A 16,926-nucleotide genomic window follows, 5' to 3' on the forward strand; every position below is an offset into this window, starting at 1 on the left:
AGAAAATGGCGCTGAGTAGTGTGCTGGCTGCCTGAGGAAGAAGCTCCACCCCCGCAATGGCGCGTCCTTACACTCATACAAACACTGTAATATTTATACTGGCGGGGGTAGGGCTGTGCCATCGGCAACTTATGCCCCCCTTTAGCCAGTTTGAGGTATTTTTCTTGCTGCCCAGGGCGCGCCCCCCCGCCCCCTGTAGTGCCTGTGTGTGTGGGCAGCAATGGCGCGCTGCACTCCCGCGCCACACCTCAGCCGTCACTTACTTGATAGAAGATCATTCTTCTTATACTCACCTGTCTTCTGGCTCTGAGGGGGGTGACGGCGTGCTGTGGGAGTGAGCATCTAGACACGGCTAGCGTTCAGTTCCCTTCAGGAGCTAATGGTGTCCTGTCAGCCAGAAGCAGAGCCATGAAACTCTGAGGAAGTTGGTTCTGCTTCTCAGTCCCACGAAGCAGGGAATCTGATGCCAGCAGATCTCCCTGAAAATAAAAAACCTAACATAAGTCTTTTCAGAGAAACTCAGTAGAGCTCCTCAGAGTGCATCCAGTCGACCTGGGCACATTTCTAAAACTGGGGTCTGGAGGAGGGGCATAGAGGGAGGAGCCATTTCACACCCAATGAAAAGTCTTTAGAGTGCCCATGTCTCCTGCGGATCCCGTCTATACCCCATGGTCTTGATGTCGTCCCCAGCATCCTCTAGGACGTATGAGAAACATAAGCAGACTAGCCAAGGTTAAAGTTCAAATATTTCAAATAAACAAGCAGAGGTCAGGACTGGAGATTACAATGGCTAAGATTACAAGCCAAGATCAAGATTTGGTAGAAAGACTGAAGCCATGTAGGCCATCACCTGTATGTGCTGTATATGCACCATATGACAGGTAATGTGTTGGCTGTCACCTGTACGCACCATATGACAGGTAATGGGGTGGGGGGCTATCACCTGTACGAACCATATAAAAGGTAATAGGGAGGTGGGGCTGTCACCTGTACGCACCATATGACGGGTATTGTGGGGATGGGGTGCTATCACCTGTACGAACCATACGACAGGGAATGTGGGGGTGGGGCTATTACCTGTATATACCATATGACAGGTAATGTGGGGATGGGGGGCTATCACCTGTATGTGCTCTGTATGTTCCATAGGACAGGTAATGTGGGGGTGGGGCTGTCACCTACACGCACCATATGACAGGTAATGTGGGGGTGGGGCTGTCACCTGCACGCACCATATGACAGGTAATGTCGGGGTGGGGCTGTCACCTGCACGCACCATATGACAGGTAATGTCAGGGTGGGGCTGTCACCTGCAAGCACCATATGACAGGTAATGCGGGGGTGGGGCTGTCACCTGCACGCACCATATGACAGGTAATGCGGGGGTGGGGCTGTCACCTGCACGCACCATATGACAGGTAATGTGGGGGTGGGGCTGTCACCTGCAAGCACCATATGACAGGTAATGCGGGGGTGGGGCTGTCACCTGCACGCACCATATGACAGGTAATGTCGGGGTGGGGCTGTCACCTGCACGCACCATATGACAGGTAATGCGGGGGTGGGGCTGTCACCTGCACGCACCATATGACAGGTAATGTCGGGGTGGGGCTGTCACCTGCACGCACCATATGACAGGTAATGTCGGGGTGGGGCTGTCACCTGCATGCACCATATGACAGGTAATGTCGGGGTGGGGCTGTCACCTGCACGCACCATATGACAGGTAATGTCGGGGTGGGGGTGTCACCTACACGCACCATATGACAGGTAATGTGGGGGTGGGGCTATCACCTACACGCACCATATGACAGGTAATGTGGGGGTGGGGCTGTCACCTGCACGCACCATATGACAGGTAATGTCAGGGTGGGGGTGTCACCTGTATGCACCATATGACAGGTAATGTCGGGGTGGGGGCTATCACCTGTACGCACCATGACAGGTAATGGGGGGTGGGGGCTATCACCTGTACGAACCAGATGACAGGTAATGGGGGGGGCTATCACCTGTACTCACCATATGACAGGAAATGGGGGGGCTATCACCTGTACACCCATTTGACAGATAATGTGGGGGTGGGGGCTATCACCTGTACGCACCATATGACAGGTAATGTGGGGGTGGGGCTGTCACCAGCACGCACCATATGACAGGTAATGTCGGGGTGGGGCTGTCACCTGCACGCACCATATGACAGGTAATGTCGGGGTGGGGCTGTCACCTGCACGCACCATATGACAGGTAATGTCGGGGTGGGGCTGTCACCTGCACGCACCATATGACAGGTAATGTCGGGGTGGGGCTGTCACCTGCACGCACCATATGACAGGTAATGTCGGGGTGGGGGTGTCACCTACACGCACCATATGACAGGTAATGTGGGGGTGGGGCTATCACCTACACGCACCATATGACAGGTAATGTGGGGGTGGGGCTGTCACCTGCACGCACCATATGACAGGTAATGTCAGGGTGGGGGTGTCACCTGTATGCACCATATGACAAGTAATGTCGGGGTGGGGGCTATCACCTGTACACACCATGACAGGTAATGGGGGGTGGGGGCTATCACCTGTACGAACCAGATGACAGGTAATGGGGGGGGGGCTATCACCTGTACTCACCATATGACAGGAAATGGGGGGGCTATCACCTGTACGCACCATATGACAGATAATGTGGGGGTGGGGGCCATCACCTCTATGTGCTGTGCATGTTCCATATGACAGGTAATGTGGGGGCTATCACCTGCACGCACCATATGACAGGTAATGTAGGGGTGGGCGCTATCACCTGTACGCACCATATGACAGGTAATGTGGGGTGGGGCTGTCATCTGAACACACCATATGACAGGTAATGTGGGGGTGGGGGCCATCACCTGTACGCACCATATGACAGGTAATGTGGGTGTGGGGGCCATCACCTGTATGCACCATATGACAGGTAATGTGGGTGTGGGGGCCATTACCTGTACGCACCATATGACAGGTAATAGGGGGGTGGGGGCTATCGCCTGTATGCACTATATGACAGCTAATGTGGGGGTAGGGGATATCACCTGTACGCACCATATGACAGATAATGGGGGGAAAGCATCACCTGTAAGCACCATATGACAGGTAAAGGGGGGGTGGGGGCCATCACCTCTATGTGCTGTGTACGTTCCATATGACAGGTAATGTGGGGGCTGTCACCTGTAATGGGGGCTATCACCTGTACGCACCATATGACAGGTATTGTGGGGATGGGGTGCTATCACCTGTACGAACCATATGACAGGGAATGTGGGGGTGGGGACCATCACCTGTATGCACCATATGACAGGTAATGTGGGGGCTATCACCTGTATGCACCATATGACAGATAATGGTGGGGGCTATTACCTGTATGCACCATATGACAGGTAATGGGGGGTGGGGACTATTACCTGTATGCACCATATGACAGGTAATGGGGGGTGGGGACTATCACCTGTATGCACCATATGACAGGTAATGGGGGGTGGGGACTATCACCTGTATGCACCATATGACAGGTAATGGGGGGTGGGGACTATCACCTGTATGCACCATATGACAGGTAATGGGGGTGCGGACTATTACCTGTATGCACCATATGACAGGTAATGGGGGGTGGGGACTATCACCTGTATGCACCATATGACAGGTAATGGGGGTGCGGACTATCACCTGTATGCATATCATATACACGATGAGCAGGACACAGTATGTGGCAATGAGCGCACACGATACTGGCATAGTTTCTGAACTTTGGACCGCTGGGCGGTGAGCGTACAGACATTTAGAGATGCTCTGAAGCAGTACAGCCAAGCTAACCCATGGCTCCCATGTTCTGCAATGGAACCCGCAGTACTATAATAGCTGTATAGGACTGGGCTGCGGTCTATGCACAGCGCTGTATATGGAGTACTCACGCCCGCAGCAGCAGTCCGTGCATCTTGAAGGCGGAGGTCACCTTACTCTTCAGTCTGCTGTCAGTAGCCATCTCCAAATGTTGGCGCCAAATCCCTGAGACCAGCTGGGAGTGACGTCATCCCCCTACACAGCGGCTGCACTACTGCCGGAACACCAGGGGGATGGAGGTGCGTTCCTACTCAGTCCGCAGCATCGCCATCTTGCCGGAGACCACAGCGGTCGCTGCCCTCTCACACGTGCGGTTCTGAGCTACCCAGTGATTCCTCCCTAGCGGCTTGTATTCAGGTCTTTCTTAAGGCAGGCGGGTCAGCCATTGCACGAGTTCTACAGACTAGCTCAGGCGTGCGCAGACTGTGTTGGGACTACAAGGCGCAGCATGCCCTGGGTATAAGTCTAAGATGATCCCTTGCAGCTACAGGACAGTCGGTCCTGGCTGCATGCCGGCTTGCTGCCAGCCTGTGGTGGGCATTATGGGATCTGTAGTTCCGGAGCTCACTCTGTACTGCGCGTTTAGTTGTGTCCCGTGCGGCGTCCCGTCCACCAGTGTGTTTTACTACTGCTGGTGACAGCGGAGGCTGGGAGCGGGTTACCATGGCCGCTGCGCAGCGCTACTGTGTAGCCGAGGAGAGGAGCGGGCACTGCGCCGCCACCGACAGACACTCGCTCTATATATGGGGGGGATATGTGGTAAGCGGCCCGGGGGGTAATATAGGGAGATATACAGGGCAGGCCCATCTGTGCGGATATCACCCTTACCTACGCCCGTCATCTAAGAAATGCCAAATAGTGACGGTTTCTGACCACAAACCGCCAATTCCTGGTCATAAATCTCAAATTGTTGGTACAATTCCCAATTAAAATATGTGGTTAATACTCGGAGGTACATAGATCCTGCGCCAATCTGAAGCACATAGATTCTGAGGCACAGAGATACAGCACCACTCTGAGACATATGGCTACGATGCTAAATATGTCAGAATATACCCTCCCTGTGTTATCAGGTGCACGGTAACATGGAGTTATTATGTGTAATACATCTTCATCAGTACAACATACAGTATATGTATTATTCCCATGTAGGAAGCAGTAATGATGTACTCACAGAACACATACACCATAAGGGCCTGATTGTCAGTCGCACATAGGGGGACATGTACTAAGCAGTGATAAAAGTGGATAAGTGAGCCAGTGGAGAAGTTGCCCATGGCAACCAATCAACATTGACGTAACATTTCTAATTTGCATACTATACAATTGTACAGAGCAGCTGATTGGTTGCCATGATAAATTTCTCCACTGGCTCACTTCTCCACTTTTATCACTGCTTAGTACATGCACCCCATAATAATGTCAGGCTTCATAGAGTTGAGCGATTTTGTTTCTTAGGTGCATGCGCAAAACTCTAGTAGCTAGTACAGTGCTTGTGGCCTACGGTGTGTACAGACAGAGGCGTGGTTACAATTCAGACACACTGTATTAGAATTGTGGCGTGAGGTGTATATTTAGATGCACAAAGATGGTCTGTTTTATGGGCGTGTTATGAGAGTGTTGCTGAACTGGGTGTGAATTCAGACGCTTAATCACTCACACTGGAGGCCATACTCTGATGGAGAATCTGCACTAAAGATACTCCAAGCGCTATTACAGCATCTTGGGGGGTGATTCAGACCTGATCGCACACAGGCGTTTTTTTGCAGGGCTGCAATCAGGTAGTTGCCACCTACAGGGGGAGGGGGTAGTTGATGTGCAGGGGTGCAAATGCTTGTGTAGAGAGCTGCACAAACAAAAGTTTGTGCAGTCTCTGCACAGCTCAGGACTTTCTCAGCCGCTGCGATGATCCGGCCAGGAGATGACGTCAGGAATCCTCCCTTAAAACGACTGGGCACGCCTTCGTTTTTCCGGACACTCCCTAGAAACGGTCAATTGACACCCACGAACGGCCTCTTCCTGTCAATCTTCTTGCGATCGCCGGTGTGATCGCTTTCTTTGTAAAATCCGGCGATCGTTGGCGGCCGACGTGCCTGTGCATTGCGGAGCATATGCATGCGCAGTTCAGACCCGATCGCAAAAAAAGCTAGCGTGCGATCGGGTCTGAATGACCCCCTTAAGACGCTCAAAGTACCAGTATTAGCATAAAGTAGACCACTACAGCAACAGATGCCAAAGTGGTTGCAGCAGCGCATGACTCAAAATCCACCACTAAATCCTCCTGTTAAGCCCAGATAAAAAATGAAAATGTATACCCTGCTGAAGTGTGATTCCTGTGCTGAGGCATGGTAGCAGTACACCAAAGAATGAACATACATACAGATGCATAATGGCTTCCCCTCCCCCTTACCAACCTTAGCAGGAAATCCTGGTGACCGCAAAGTGCACTTAGCACCCCTTGAAATTGCTCTACTCCTCATTCCCCATAGGGACGTGCTGGAAAATTAGCGCTGTTTGGCTACCATATTAAGCAGTAATGTGTGCAGCCTAACATTGCGGTAGCACATCGCATGGGATTGAATTCCCACATCAATGACTGGTACGAGACACAGCACATTGCATGCATATTGCATATGATGCCATGACACAATAATTAAAGGAAAATCTCCCTGTCAAAAGTCTCTGAAGCCCGGCCCTAGGCCATTTATTTTATCTTTGTTTAATTCAATTAAGAACATTAAAGTACAAATTATCAGCATCTTCCTGAGCAGGGCCAAATCTCCTGAAAATTGGTAAGTGGAAACACTGGTTGTAATCGCCGTGCACCTTGGGGGCAGTTGGGGCTTCCGAGCTGTAATTGATTGCATTGTGCAGGAAACTGATCAGTGAGGAATCCGCCACACGGGATCCCGGCGATCACAATGCCGACGACGGGATCCTGCACAGCGCTGCATTGCCGACGACGGAATCCCGGCGCCATAGGTTTCACTCCCTCTATGATTCCCAGTGGGTTGCTTGTCTGTGGCAGCTATAGGAACATCTGTACCTGCAATGGTGGTGCACCTGTGTATGGTGGAATCAGTTTTCCTAACACATGCTCTCTCTGGGGCTGATGCAGTGGGCCACACCGATATACATAGCACTTCTTGCATAAATATTGCTTTGGGTATTCCCAGCAAGCGAATGCACACATGATGTACAACTCCCTGCACCTGCTGAGGTGGGATGGATCATTTATAACCTAGGGCAAGGTCAGTGAAGGCGTGTTTATGCAAATGCAGACCTGCAATAATACGCCTGTTAGGTGGTGTATGTGGGTAATTCTCTGTGTGGTGCGGGGGACATTAACATACATTCAAGTACGTGAACTGTTTCTATACCACAATTATTTTTTTATTTTATTTTTTGGTGTCCAAGTCTTAAGTCCTTTGTTAATAGAAAATAAACACCAGAAAAAAAATTCACTTCAGTAAGCTCTTCCTTCTGGAATTAATAAAAACTCTGCGTGATGCACAGGACTCTCATAGGGTAGAAACTGTTCCTGCTGTCCTGCAGTGTTACTGATGGCCTGGCTCCAAGTGTATTGTTAACCAGCACGGTTGATTCTATTTCGGAGTGGGAGAAGGGACCTTCTGACGTATCTAGGGGAGGAGACACGTCACCAGGGGGAGGAGCTACGGGCGAACAGGGTACCCGAAAAGTACCCTCGCGGGCTCGCTTCGCTCGCCACGCTTCGGGCTCGGTGGCTCGCTCCGCTTCGCTCGCCACCTGATTACTAAAGGTAATAGTTGGTGGCGTGGATAGTAGAGGAACTATCCCGCTGGCCTTGCTCCTCCCCCTTGTGTTGTGACTCCTCCCCCAGACGGAAAAGGTCCCTTAGCCCACTTGATTCTAGCATCTACCTAACCAGCATCCGTCTGCCATTTCTATGCACTATAAAAACCATGGCGCATAGATTTAAGGCCCATTTTCACCTGCGGTGGTTGGCTGTTAGGGAGTTCATTTTTCATTGTGCAGTATATTATCATGTTTGATGAGATATTACAATTATCCCTATACTGTTTGCAAACCAGACTAAAATGATGGAAACAAATGCAAAGTAAGTTTTAGATATGTCATTTTGTAAGTTTCAGAAGGCTTGGCATAATGCTATTGGGGGGAGGAGGAATTGAGATAAACGATGTCCATTTACTGCTCATCAAATGTAAGATAGGACCAGACTTGAGTTAGGAGCAGAGTCATGTAATCTGGAGGCAGCCGTTAATACTTCAACTGCAGCTCTAGTACTTGAATGAAAGATTTTTTTTTTTTTAGAGGAGTTGTGAAGAACACTGGTCATAAATTCCATCCAGTTTGCCAGATTCTAGTAATGGCCATTTGTAATGGATGGGGATGCCAGGTGTTTGTCTCCATTCTGCTGCAAGCTGGCAATTGGTGGATGACTCAGTGGAAGGGGAATATAATTCCCAGACATCGGCACATGTGCCATACCATAGAGATGCAAGGTGAAACTTGCGATTTTGGCACTACCGTAAATGGCTGATATGTGTGTATATGACATCATGGCCATGCATGTCAACTAATCATTTTAAATAGAATTTTCCCCCTGCCAGGTGTGAGGGAAAACTTGCAATGTCGGCACTACCAGAAGTGCCAGATATGTGTGCTGCAACGGCGGCACATCACTTTGAATTGTATTCCCCACAATGTAATGGATCAACTTATTCTGATGGCCCGTAGAAAATGGCATGCCAGCGGGAGGATACAATTACAATAATTTTATTAGATTTTTGTAACATGGCTTTCAGAACAAGTCCTGCATGATCGCTGCAGCGTTTAGGAGGTGGAGTGGGGGCGACGCCCCTTTTTGTAGATGTGCCGAGGCCAGGTTCTGCGTCTTTGTACCATTGGTTGGGATGGTGGTTCAATGCTGCACCTTTGGACGCAGCCACTCGGATCAGCGCCGCATGCAGGAGGTTTCTTTTTTTTACTACAGAAGCCTCCTGCAGAGTATTTGAGCATCACTGCTGCATACAAAGATGCAACAGCCATCCTCACTGCGCCCATTAGGCCTAGAGGGTGCCGTATATTTATTGGTATAAATAAAAATACAGTGCATTTAACTACATACAACATGTTATGTCTGTTGTCAGGAACAATCAAGTAGTGGATCACATTAAACCAAGTATTTTCAGCAAAATTCTCTTTGCAGGCTTGAAAAATAATAAAAATCGCACATAGTATAATACAGTCACAATAAATTAACAAGAAGAGGAGATGTGAATATCTGTACCAGAAATATACTTGGTGAGGCTCATCAGAATAATTTATTTTTCTAATACCGTGTGCAGCATATCAAAGGTGTTATGTGCCTCTCAGATGTAAGACGGGAGAACGTCTATATACATCCACGCAAGGAATGACCTTGAAAAAGAGATAAATACAGTATTGTGTCAAATTGTTTGCATATCTCTCCAAATCCAGTTTTAGGCTTTATGCATTTATTCTGCATGATATAAGCTCATCACAAGGGTTCCTCTGAAGAATTTACATGGTGAAACGCGTTAGTACCCACTGGAACATCTTATTTTAGTCTCCACTTTATACTTGCATCAATTATTGGTACAAATTTCCCGTCCAGAGACTTGCTCATGCTAGTGTTCACAGAAAGCTATATTTAGTTATTATTAATGTTTGACATGTTGTGTGTCATGTTTGGCAATAAATAGAAGTGTTTATACAGTACTACACTATTGTAGTAGATGATGTCTGGAGATCCTGCAGGAGATTGTCTATGGAGCTGTTACTGATTCTTAAGATGAGCTTATAGCCTGATGAGTTATGCAATCATTTTGCTGGCTGAAAAGATTTGGTTGAATCTGGTCCCCCCCCCCCCCCCTCCCCTTCATGAGACTGCCTGTTCTTTACAACATACATCACATCTGGTTTGCAGCTCATTGCACTGTATTTTTATTTACACTAAGAATTATTTGGTGCCATCTGTTTTATATAAATCATTTGGAAATTGTGTGAGCTTGAACAGGTTCAAGACCATCCCCAGTGCAACAAAGGCTGCCTCGTACATGAACATTGACTAATTACCAAAGTTACACTGACTGTTGTAATCACCTAGCGCTAAAAACAAATATTTGTTTGTTCCTGAAAATTGTTTCTTAAAAGTAGTTGTCCTAGCTATGTAGCAATATTGTTTTCAACAACCCTATGTTTTGCCAAATAAGCACCCTATACAGGTTGAGTATCCCATATCTAAATATCCGAAATACGGAATATTCCGAAATACGGACTTTTTGGAGTGAGAGTGAGATAGTGAAACCTTTGTTTTTTGATGGCTCAATGTACACAAACCTTGTTTAATACACAAAGTTATTAAAAATATTGTATTAAATGACCTTCAGGCTGTGTGTATAAGGTGTATATGAAACATAAATGAATTGTGTGAATGTACACACACTTTGTTTAATGCACAAAGTTATTAAAAATATTGTATTAAATGACCTTCAGGCTGTGTGTATAAGGTGTATGTGTAACATAAATGCATTCTGTGCTTAGATTTAGGTCCCATCACCATGATATCTCATTATGGTATGCAATTATTCCAAAATACGGAAAAATCCCATATCCAAAATACCTCTGGTCCCAAGCATTTTGGATAAGGGATACTCAACCTGTACTGGGAAACCACAGATAGTGGTTATGAATTATATAAATAAAGCAATATGATTTTGTGCTGGACTGCTGGATTTGCTTAGCCCTGACCTGTGTAACACTTGTAAGACAGCAGCACATGACTGGATGATCCTAGCACATGACTGGATGGTCCAATCACTGGGCTTTCACACACAGCACATTTCCTTTCAATTACTGTTCAATATACCAGTACGCCATTCTTCCACAGCATTCAAAGTTAACACAACTTGGAACGTCCAGCACCTAGGCAAGGGGAGGGAGCTTACATATGAGGTGGATTCTCCTGTAGGTCTAGCTGTCACGGTTAAGCTTCCTTCTTACAGGGTCTAAATTATTCATGGCGGAGTTGCTAACCAAATCAACTGCGTCAAGTCAAGGGAGGAAATAGAAATACATCTCCTGGAGGAAATATTTTGTCATTACGCTTCTTTCATGGTGTTCTGCTTCTCCTTTTTAACAGTCATTGATGGTTGATAGAGAGGGACAGACTCACAGCTCACAAGGCAGCCAACAGTGATGGGTGCCATCTAGGCTGCATGCTACGTCTACAGAACAAAGAGGAGTTAGTGCTGATAGCTGTATGGACACTGCTTGCAGTGTGGGGATATTTAGAATGTTGTACAGTGTGCTGTGGGTAAGTGGTTATTGCCTGGTGCTATTATACTACAACATCCAGCATACTGTACCAGCTGGTATCCGGTCTTTAGGTCGACACTCATTAGGTCGACATGGTCACTAGGTCAACATGGCAAAGGTCGACATGATTTTTTTTTTTTAAAAATCATACTTTATGATCCGCGTGGACTACGATGGTATCCAGTCTTTAGGTTTACACTCATTAGGTTGACATGGTCACTAAATCGACATGGCAAAGGTCAACACATGAAAAGGTCGACATGAGTTTTTCCCTTTTTTTTTTTTTTTTTTTACTTTTTCATACTTTACGATCCACATGGACTACAATTGGGAATAGTAACCTGTGCCAAGCGCAGCGGTAGCGAGTAGACATGATGCACTAATTGAGGTTCCAGGTCACCTTGCGAAGAAAACGACACCCAAAAAATAGAAAAAAAACCTCATGTCAACTTTTTTTCATGTCAACCTTATCCATTTTGATCTAATGACCGTGTCGACCTAGTTCATGTGTCGATCAATAGTGGCCGACCTAATGATTGACTACCTAGTTACTGTCTACCCAACGAACCACACCCCTACCAGCCATATTGCCTGTCTTCTGGCTGGCAGACTATGCTGTGACTTATAGCTCTGCAACAGCATGGGCAACTCTGATTACTGTCCTTTGTGGCTGATATTCTATATGTAAGATAACCACTTTTAAACTTATTCCTGCAGACAATTGAAGAAAATGAGGTATACTTGCCAAATGATGAAATATGGGTCTATGACATTGACAGTGGCTTATGGTAAGTTGCAAGTTATCAGAATTGTATTATTTGTATTATTTTAATTCTATTTTATTTCCTCAGGGAATTGAAACCAGTTACTGGATCTAGATGTTCACTTACAACACTATAAAAAAGAATATTATTAACTTTCATTATTACCTAGCAATTTTCAGAGAATTTATACAGGGGATCGTTTTTGAGGGCTGGGGGTCAGTTACCTGTGATACCTCCCTCACACAGCCTGCAGCACCGCCCCACTCCCTCATACCTGTCTGGTGTCACCATATTTCCAGTGATGTTTTCAGAAAGATAACGCATGGGCACAACTGCCAGAGCTTTTGCTCTTCCTGTGCAGAGCCATATTATCAAATATATCACTAGAAAGATGGCTCCATTGGATGACTACAGGAAGTGTGTGCTGCAGCCACAGTGGCAAACTCCAAGATTCATAGGCATGTGTGTACCATACGCCCTGCATGATAGTCATCCACATTAGTCCCTGCCCCAGTGGAGATTGCAGTCTATACCACACAAACACACACTAGGGTCAATTTAGTCCAGAACTATTTAATCTATGAGCATGTTTTTGGACTGTGAGAAAACATGAGAGCTCTCAAATAAACCCACATGAGCAAATACACTTAGAAACACAGGTAATGGATTGGATAGAACCGATTGCTCCAGTGCATATTTAATATGTGTGGTGGAACTGTCAGTGTAACAGCCCATGAAAATGCAGATTCCACCCGCTGTGGAGGTCCCCACTCTGGTCTTCTGAGCATGCATGTGTTCGGTGCACTGGTGTCCGGTGTGCCCTTTTATGCTTTCAGTCTCCCCACAGACACATTTTGCAGTTGGATGCACAAATGAACGTTTAGGGCCGTACTGACGGGGAGATTTCTCTAGAGCTATGTGCTGAGCGATCTAGCACAGACCACTCAGCACACATCTCTCCCCCCCCCGCTCAGCACAGCGCGATGTGCTGAGCGAGGGGACAGACGGACACGGGGGGCTGCTCATTTCACCCAGCGGTGAAATGAGCGCTGTGCTAGATTGTGCCTGCATGCAGGCCAATCTAGCACCGGCGATAGCGACGCGCGGGACCGCACATCGCTGTCGCCGGCACCCCTACACACAGAGCGATGTTCAGCTAATTTCTAAGCAATCTAGTCAGATTGCTTAGAAATTAGCTGAACATCGCTCCGTGTGTACCCCCTTAACTCTCATCAGTGTGACTAGAATAGATAGTAGTGGTGGTGGACTTAAGCCCCGTACACACAGGGAGATTTCTCCCAGAGATGTGTGCTGAGCGATGTAGCACAAACGCTCAGCACACATCTCTCCCCCGCGCCGCACACAGCACTGTGCGTGCTGAGCGAGAGGGGGGGGGGGGGGGGCGCGGTGAAATGAGCCATGTGCTAGATTGTGCCTGCATGCAGGCCAATCTAGCATTGGCTATAGCGATGCGCGGGGCCGTGCATCGCTATCGCTGTGGGGCATATACACAGAGAGATCCGTGCTTAACTTCTAAGCAATCCGAATTTAAGCACTGGTCTCTCCGTGTGTACCCCCCTATAGGTTGACTGTGGATAGCACTAATTGCTTTCAGGAATAATATCTATTGTTTTTAACTCTTGGCAATGTGCTGTAAAGTGTCCAGACCTACCAACCACGAGGAAGAGCAATTGTAATCTTATCTGAGTGCGAAGTGAACGCTCCAGTACTGCTTCATTGTAGCTGCTGTTTGGCTTTGATGACTGTTACTACTCTTCTATCATGGGAGAATAGGAGGAAGAGATTTCAAGCTGAGTGGATAGCTCTAATTGCTTATTACTTCAGTAGCAAGATGCTATTAGATGAACCATTTGGATGCTGTATCATGTAAGTATTAAGGAATAAGGCCCAAATGTATTAAGCCTTAACAAGAGATAAAGTGGAGACAGATAAAGAGTGATAAATGACCAGCCAATCGGTTTGTGTCATTTGTCAAACACAGCCTGTGACATGGCAGTTAGGAACCTGATTGGCTGGTCATTTATCACTCTTTATCTGTCTCCACTTTATCTCTTCTTGAGGCTTAATACATTTGTGTCTTAGGGGTCTATTTACTAAAGGCCCATATAGACGGGAGAGATGTGTGCTGAGCGAACCGCTCAGCACACATCTCTCCCCCCGCTCAGCACAGCGCGATGCGGGGGAGGACGGGAGGGCGCTCATTTCACCCAGCAGGTGAAATGAGCGACGTGCTAGATTGGCCTGCATGCAGGCCAATCTAGCACCGGCGATAGCGATGTGCGGGGCCGCGCATCGCTATCGCTGTGGGGGCTACACACGAGTGATCTGTGCTTAAAATCTAAGCAATCTAGTCAGATTGCTTAGATTTTAAGCATGGATCTCTCCGTGAGTACCCCCCTTAAGCCTTAGAAGGAGATAAAGTACCAGCCAATTCGCTCCTAACTGACATGGCACAGAATGGGTTTGAAAAATGACAGTTAGGAGCTGATTGGCTGGTGCTTTATTTCCAATGTCTTTATCTCCATCCAAGGCTTAGTAAATAGACCCCTTAGTGCTATTCCACTGTAAACCATGAGTGTATCTATAATGGGTGCAGGGTTTTAATAAATATATCATTTTAGTTCAGCAGCAGTGCACCACCCAAATTATTATGTCTTCTAGTCTTCCTTTGTGTGTAGGGCACCAATCCCTATATCATAATATGCAGAAGTCCCTGTATTAAATTAATATATACCAAGTTCAAATCCTGGTAACGCCATCCATATATACACCCGAGAGGGCATGTGTACATAGTAACCCTTGCTGATTGTAGTGGAGCCTGTTACCTTCAGCCAGAAGCTCTATCTTTCTTGGCACATGCGCTGAAGATAGCAATGACTGGCACAGCCCACGAGCACATTACATAGGGGGAGGGACGTACTGCAAGGAAACTGAGGTCTGTTCTGGGTGCAGGGGTCTGTATCCACACCCTGCACCCATTATAGATTGTCCGTGCTTGGAGTTCCATCTCTTTCAATTTCAGCACTCATTCTCTTGGTTGTAACTTATAGGAGAATGCACTTAACAAACGGTGACCTGCCCCCTTCAATGTCCGGCAGCTGTGGGGCATGCCTGAATGGGAAACTCTATATCTTTGGCGGCTATGACGACAAAGGTTACAGCAATCAGGTATATTCGGTTTTTCAATATTTCCCACTTAGTGAAAGGTTATTGAATTGTGTAATTATTAACAGTAAATGTGGGGGAATGAAGAAAGTATAAGTTAGTTGATCTCAGGGGTGTTAAATAGGGTTACCACCTCATCCCTTTCATTCTGGACACATATTAATTACACAGGTTCTGTGGCTGGCTGACTTCAAGACTCCATTTCACCTGGTTTAATCAGCCACAGAACCTGTGTAATTAATATGTGTCCAGAATTAAAAGGATGAGGTGGTAACCCTAGTGTTAAATATTACTGTACACAAGGAAACCTTTATTTAACACATAGATATATACAGAGAACTTAGCATCTAACGATCTGCTTAAAGAATAATCAACACACACTTCATTGTAATGTCCAGGACTGAAATGTGAGACAATAATGAGTGACATAAATAACGCAATATATTAAATAATGAAAACAAGAATTAGTAGGCAAGTAAATAGATCCCTGTATGTGTGTCAGCAAGCAGAACAATTTATATAAAGTATAATAACATATATAATATACATGACACTACTTTCCATACTCTTTAATCCTTTATGCCTTTTTCACAGGTGAAATCTCATTGTTTGAGCACCTAATACCTTCTACCACAATATTGTCTGTTGTGTGTTTTGCACTTGATTAGTTTAAGTGCCTTTTTTGTGTCTGTAGAGCAGGCATTCCCAACCACGGTCCTCAAGGCACACTAACAGTGCAAGTTTTAGTGCTATCCAGGCTGCAACACAGATGTTACATCAAAATAACTGAGCTACTAATTAAGTCACCTGTGCTGCAGCCTGGATATCACTAAAACCTGCACTGTTAGTGTGCCTTGAGGACCGTGGTTGGGAATGCCTGCTGTAGAGCATCAAGGGGTGGGAGGGTGTACAAGCCATCCTCTTTCTGGGATATGACTTCAGTGGCTAACCATTCTCTCTCCCTACAGACAATGGTGTATAATGCTGGCATCATAACACATAGGTGGTCAAAGGCATACCTCCCAACATGACCCTCTCCAGGAGGGACAGAATGCTCTGCTCCTGGACTTTTCTCTTCATGTATGATTGCCATCACCTGTGCTGAAACACATTTCTTATCCATTTACCTGTTCAACACAGGTGCCAGCAATCATACACTAAGAGAAAAGTCCAGAAGCAGAGCGTTGTGTCCCTCCTGGAGAGGGTCATGTTGGGAGGTATGGTCAAAGTGGTGGCAATCTGCCCATTGACTGAGCACATGGATCACAACTGTGTTGAGGTAGTGCGTGAATGATGACACACGTAGGCTGAATGTGGTCATTTTTCTACCACTTTTACCCGATATAGAGCACGAATCTGAGCTGAGAATGAAGCAAGAGAGAGTAAGTGACTGTGCACCTGGACAAACCATGTTGCAGTGCAAGGGGAGAAAATAGATAAAATATTTGCATCTGTGGTAAATACTGGCTGCTTTTGCATGTAGCCCACAAATGCTGGACAACTTTATTTTTATACAGCAATTTAGATCTAAGTTTGGACACGCCGCTCCCAAGAATAACTCTATGTGCACATGTTTCATCTGCCCCACCTGCAGTGCAGCATGGTTTTACGAAGATGCACATTTACTTGCTCTTTCTTACTTGATTTCCAACTCGGTCCCATAGTCCGGTTCAATTATATTATACTAATATTATTATAGATTTTTCTCTGACGTCCTAGTGGATGCTGGGAGCTCCGTAAGGACCATGGGGAATAGACGGGCT

At 46.7% G+C, this 16,926-nt stretch overlaps 2 protein-coding genes and 1 non-coding gene across 4 annotated transcripts in view; 2 read left to right on the plus strand and 1 right to left on the minus strand.

Moving 5' to 3' along the window:
- Positions 1 to 4,023, minus strand: part of POLE2 (DNA polymerase epsilon 2, accessory subunit) — a 156,252-nt gene extending 152,229 nt beyond the window's left edge. Inside the window, exon 1 of the mRNA XM_063947544.1 lies at positions 3,941 to 4,023. Coding sequence (XP_063803614.1) covers positions 3,941 to 4,011 — 71 coding nt within the window. The 5' untranslated portion in view covers positions 4,012 to 4,023. The remainder of the gene's footprint in view (positions 1 to 3,940) is intronic.
- Position 4,024: 1 nt separating this feature from the next.
- The window catches only part of KLHDC1 (kelch domain containing 1), an 87,850-nt gene continuing 74,948 nt past the window's right edge, over positions 4,025 to 16,926 (plus strand). Inside the window, exons 1-3 of one of the 2 annotated variants that reach the window (XM_063947546.1) lie at positions 4,025 to 4,108; positions 11,931 to 12,001; positions 15,049 to 15,166. In XM_063947546.1, the coding sequence (XP_063803616.1) occupies positions 4,103 to 4,108; positions 11,931 to 12,001; positions 15,049 to 15,166 (195 nt within the window). In that variant the 5' untranslated portion in view covers positions 4,025 to 4,102. Of the gene's footprint in view, positions 4,109 to 4,443; positions 4,629 to 11,930; positions 12,002 to 15,048; positions 15,167 to 16,926 lie in introns of those variants that run through there. The other variant, XM_063947545.1, reaches the window with a different exon arrangement.
- Positions 13,577 to 13,797, plus strand: LOC134981548 (small nucleolar RNA U3). Its single transcript, XR_010190680.1, has one exon. It is a non-coding gene; the product is annotated as a small nucleolar RNA U3 (small nucleolar RNA).

The sequence above is a fragment of the Pseudophryne corroboree genome, chromosome 12, assembly GCF_028390025.1.
Source record: "Pseudophryne corroboree isolate aPseCor3 chromosome 12, aPseCor3.hap2, whole genome shotgun sequence".
In the NCBI taxonomy this organism is placed as follows: Eukaryota; Metazoa; Chordata; class Amphibia; order Anura; family Myobatrachidae; genus Pseudophryne; species Pseudophryne corroboree.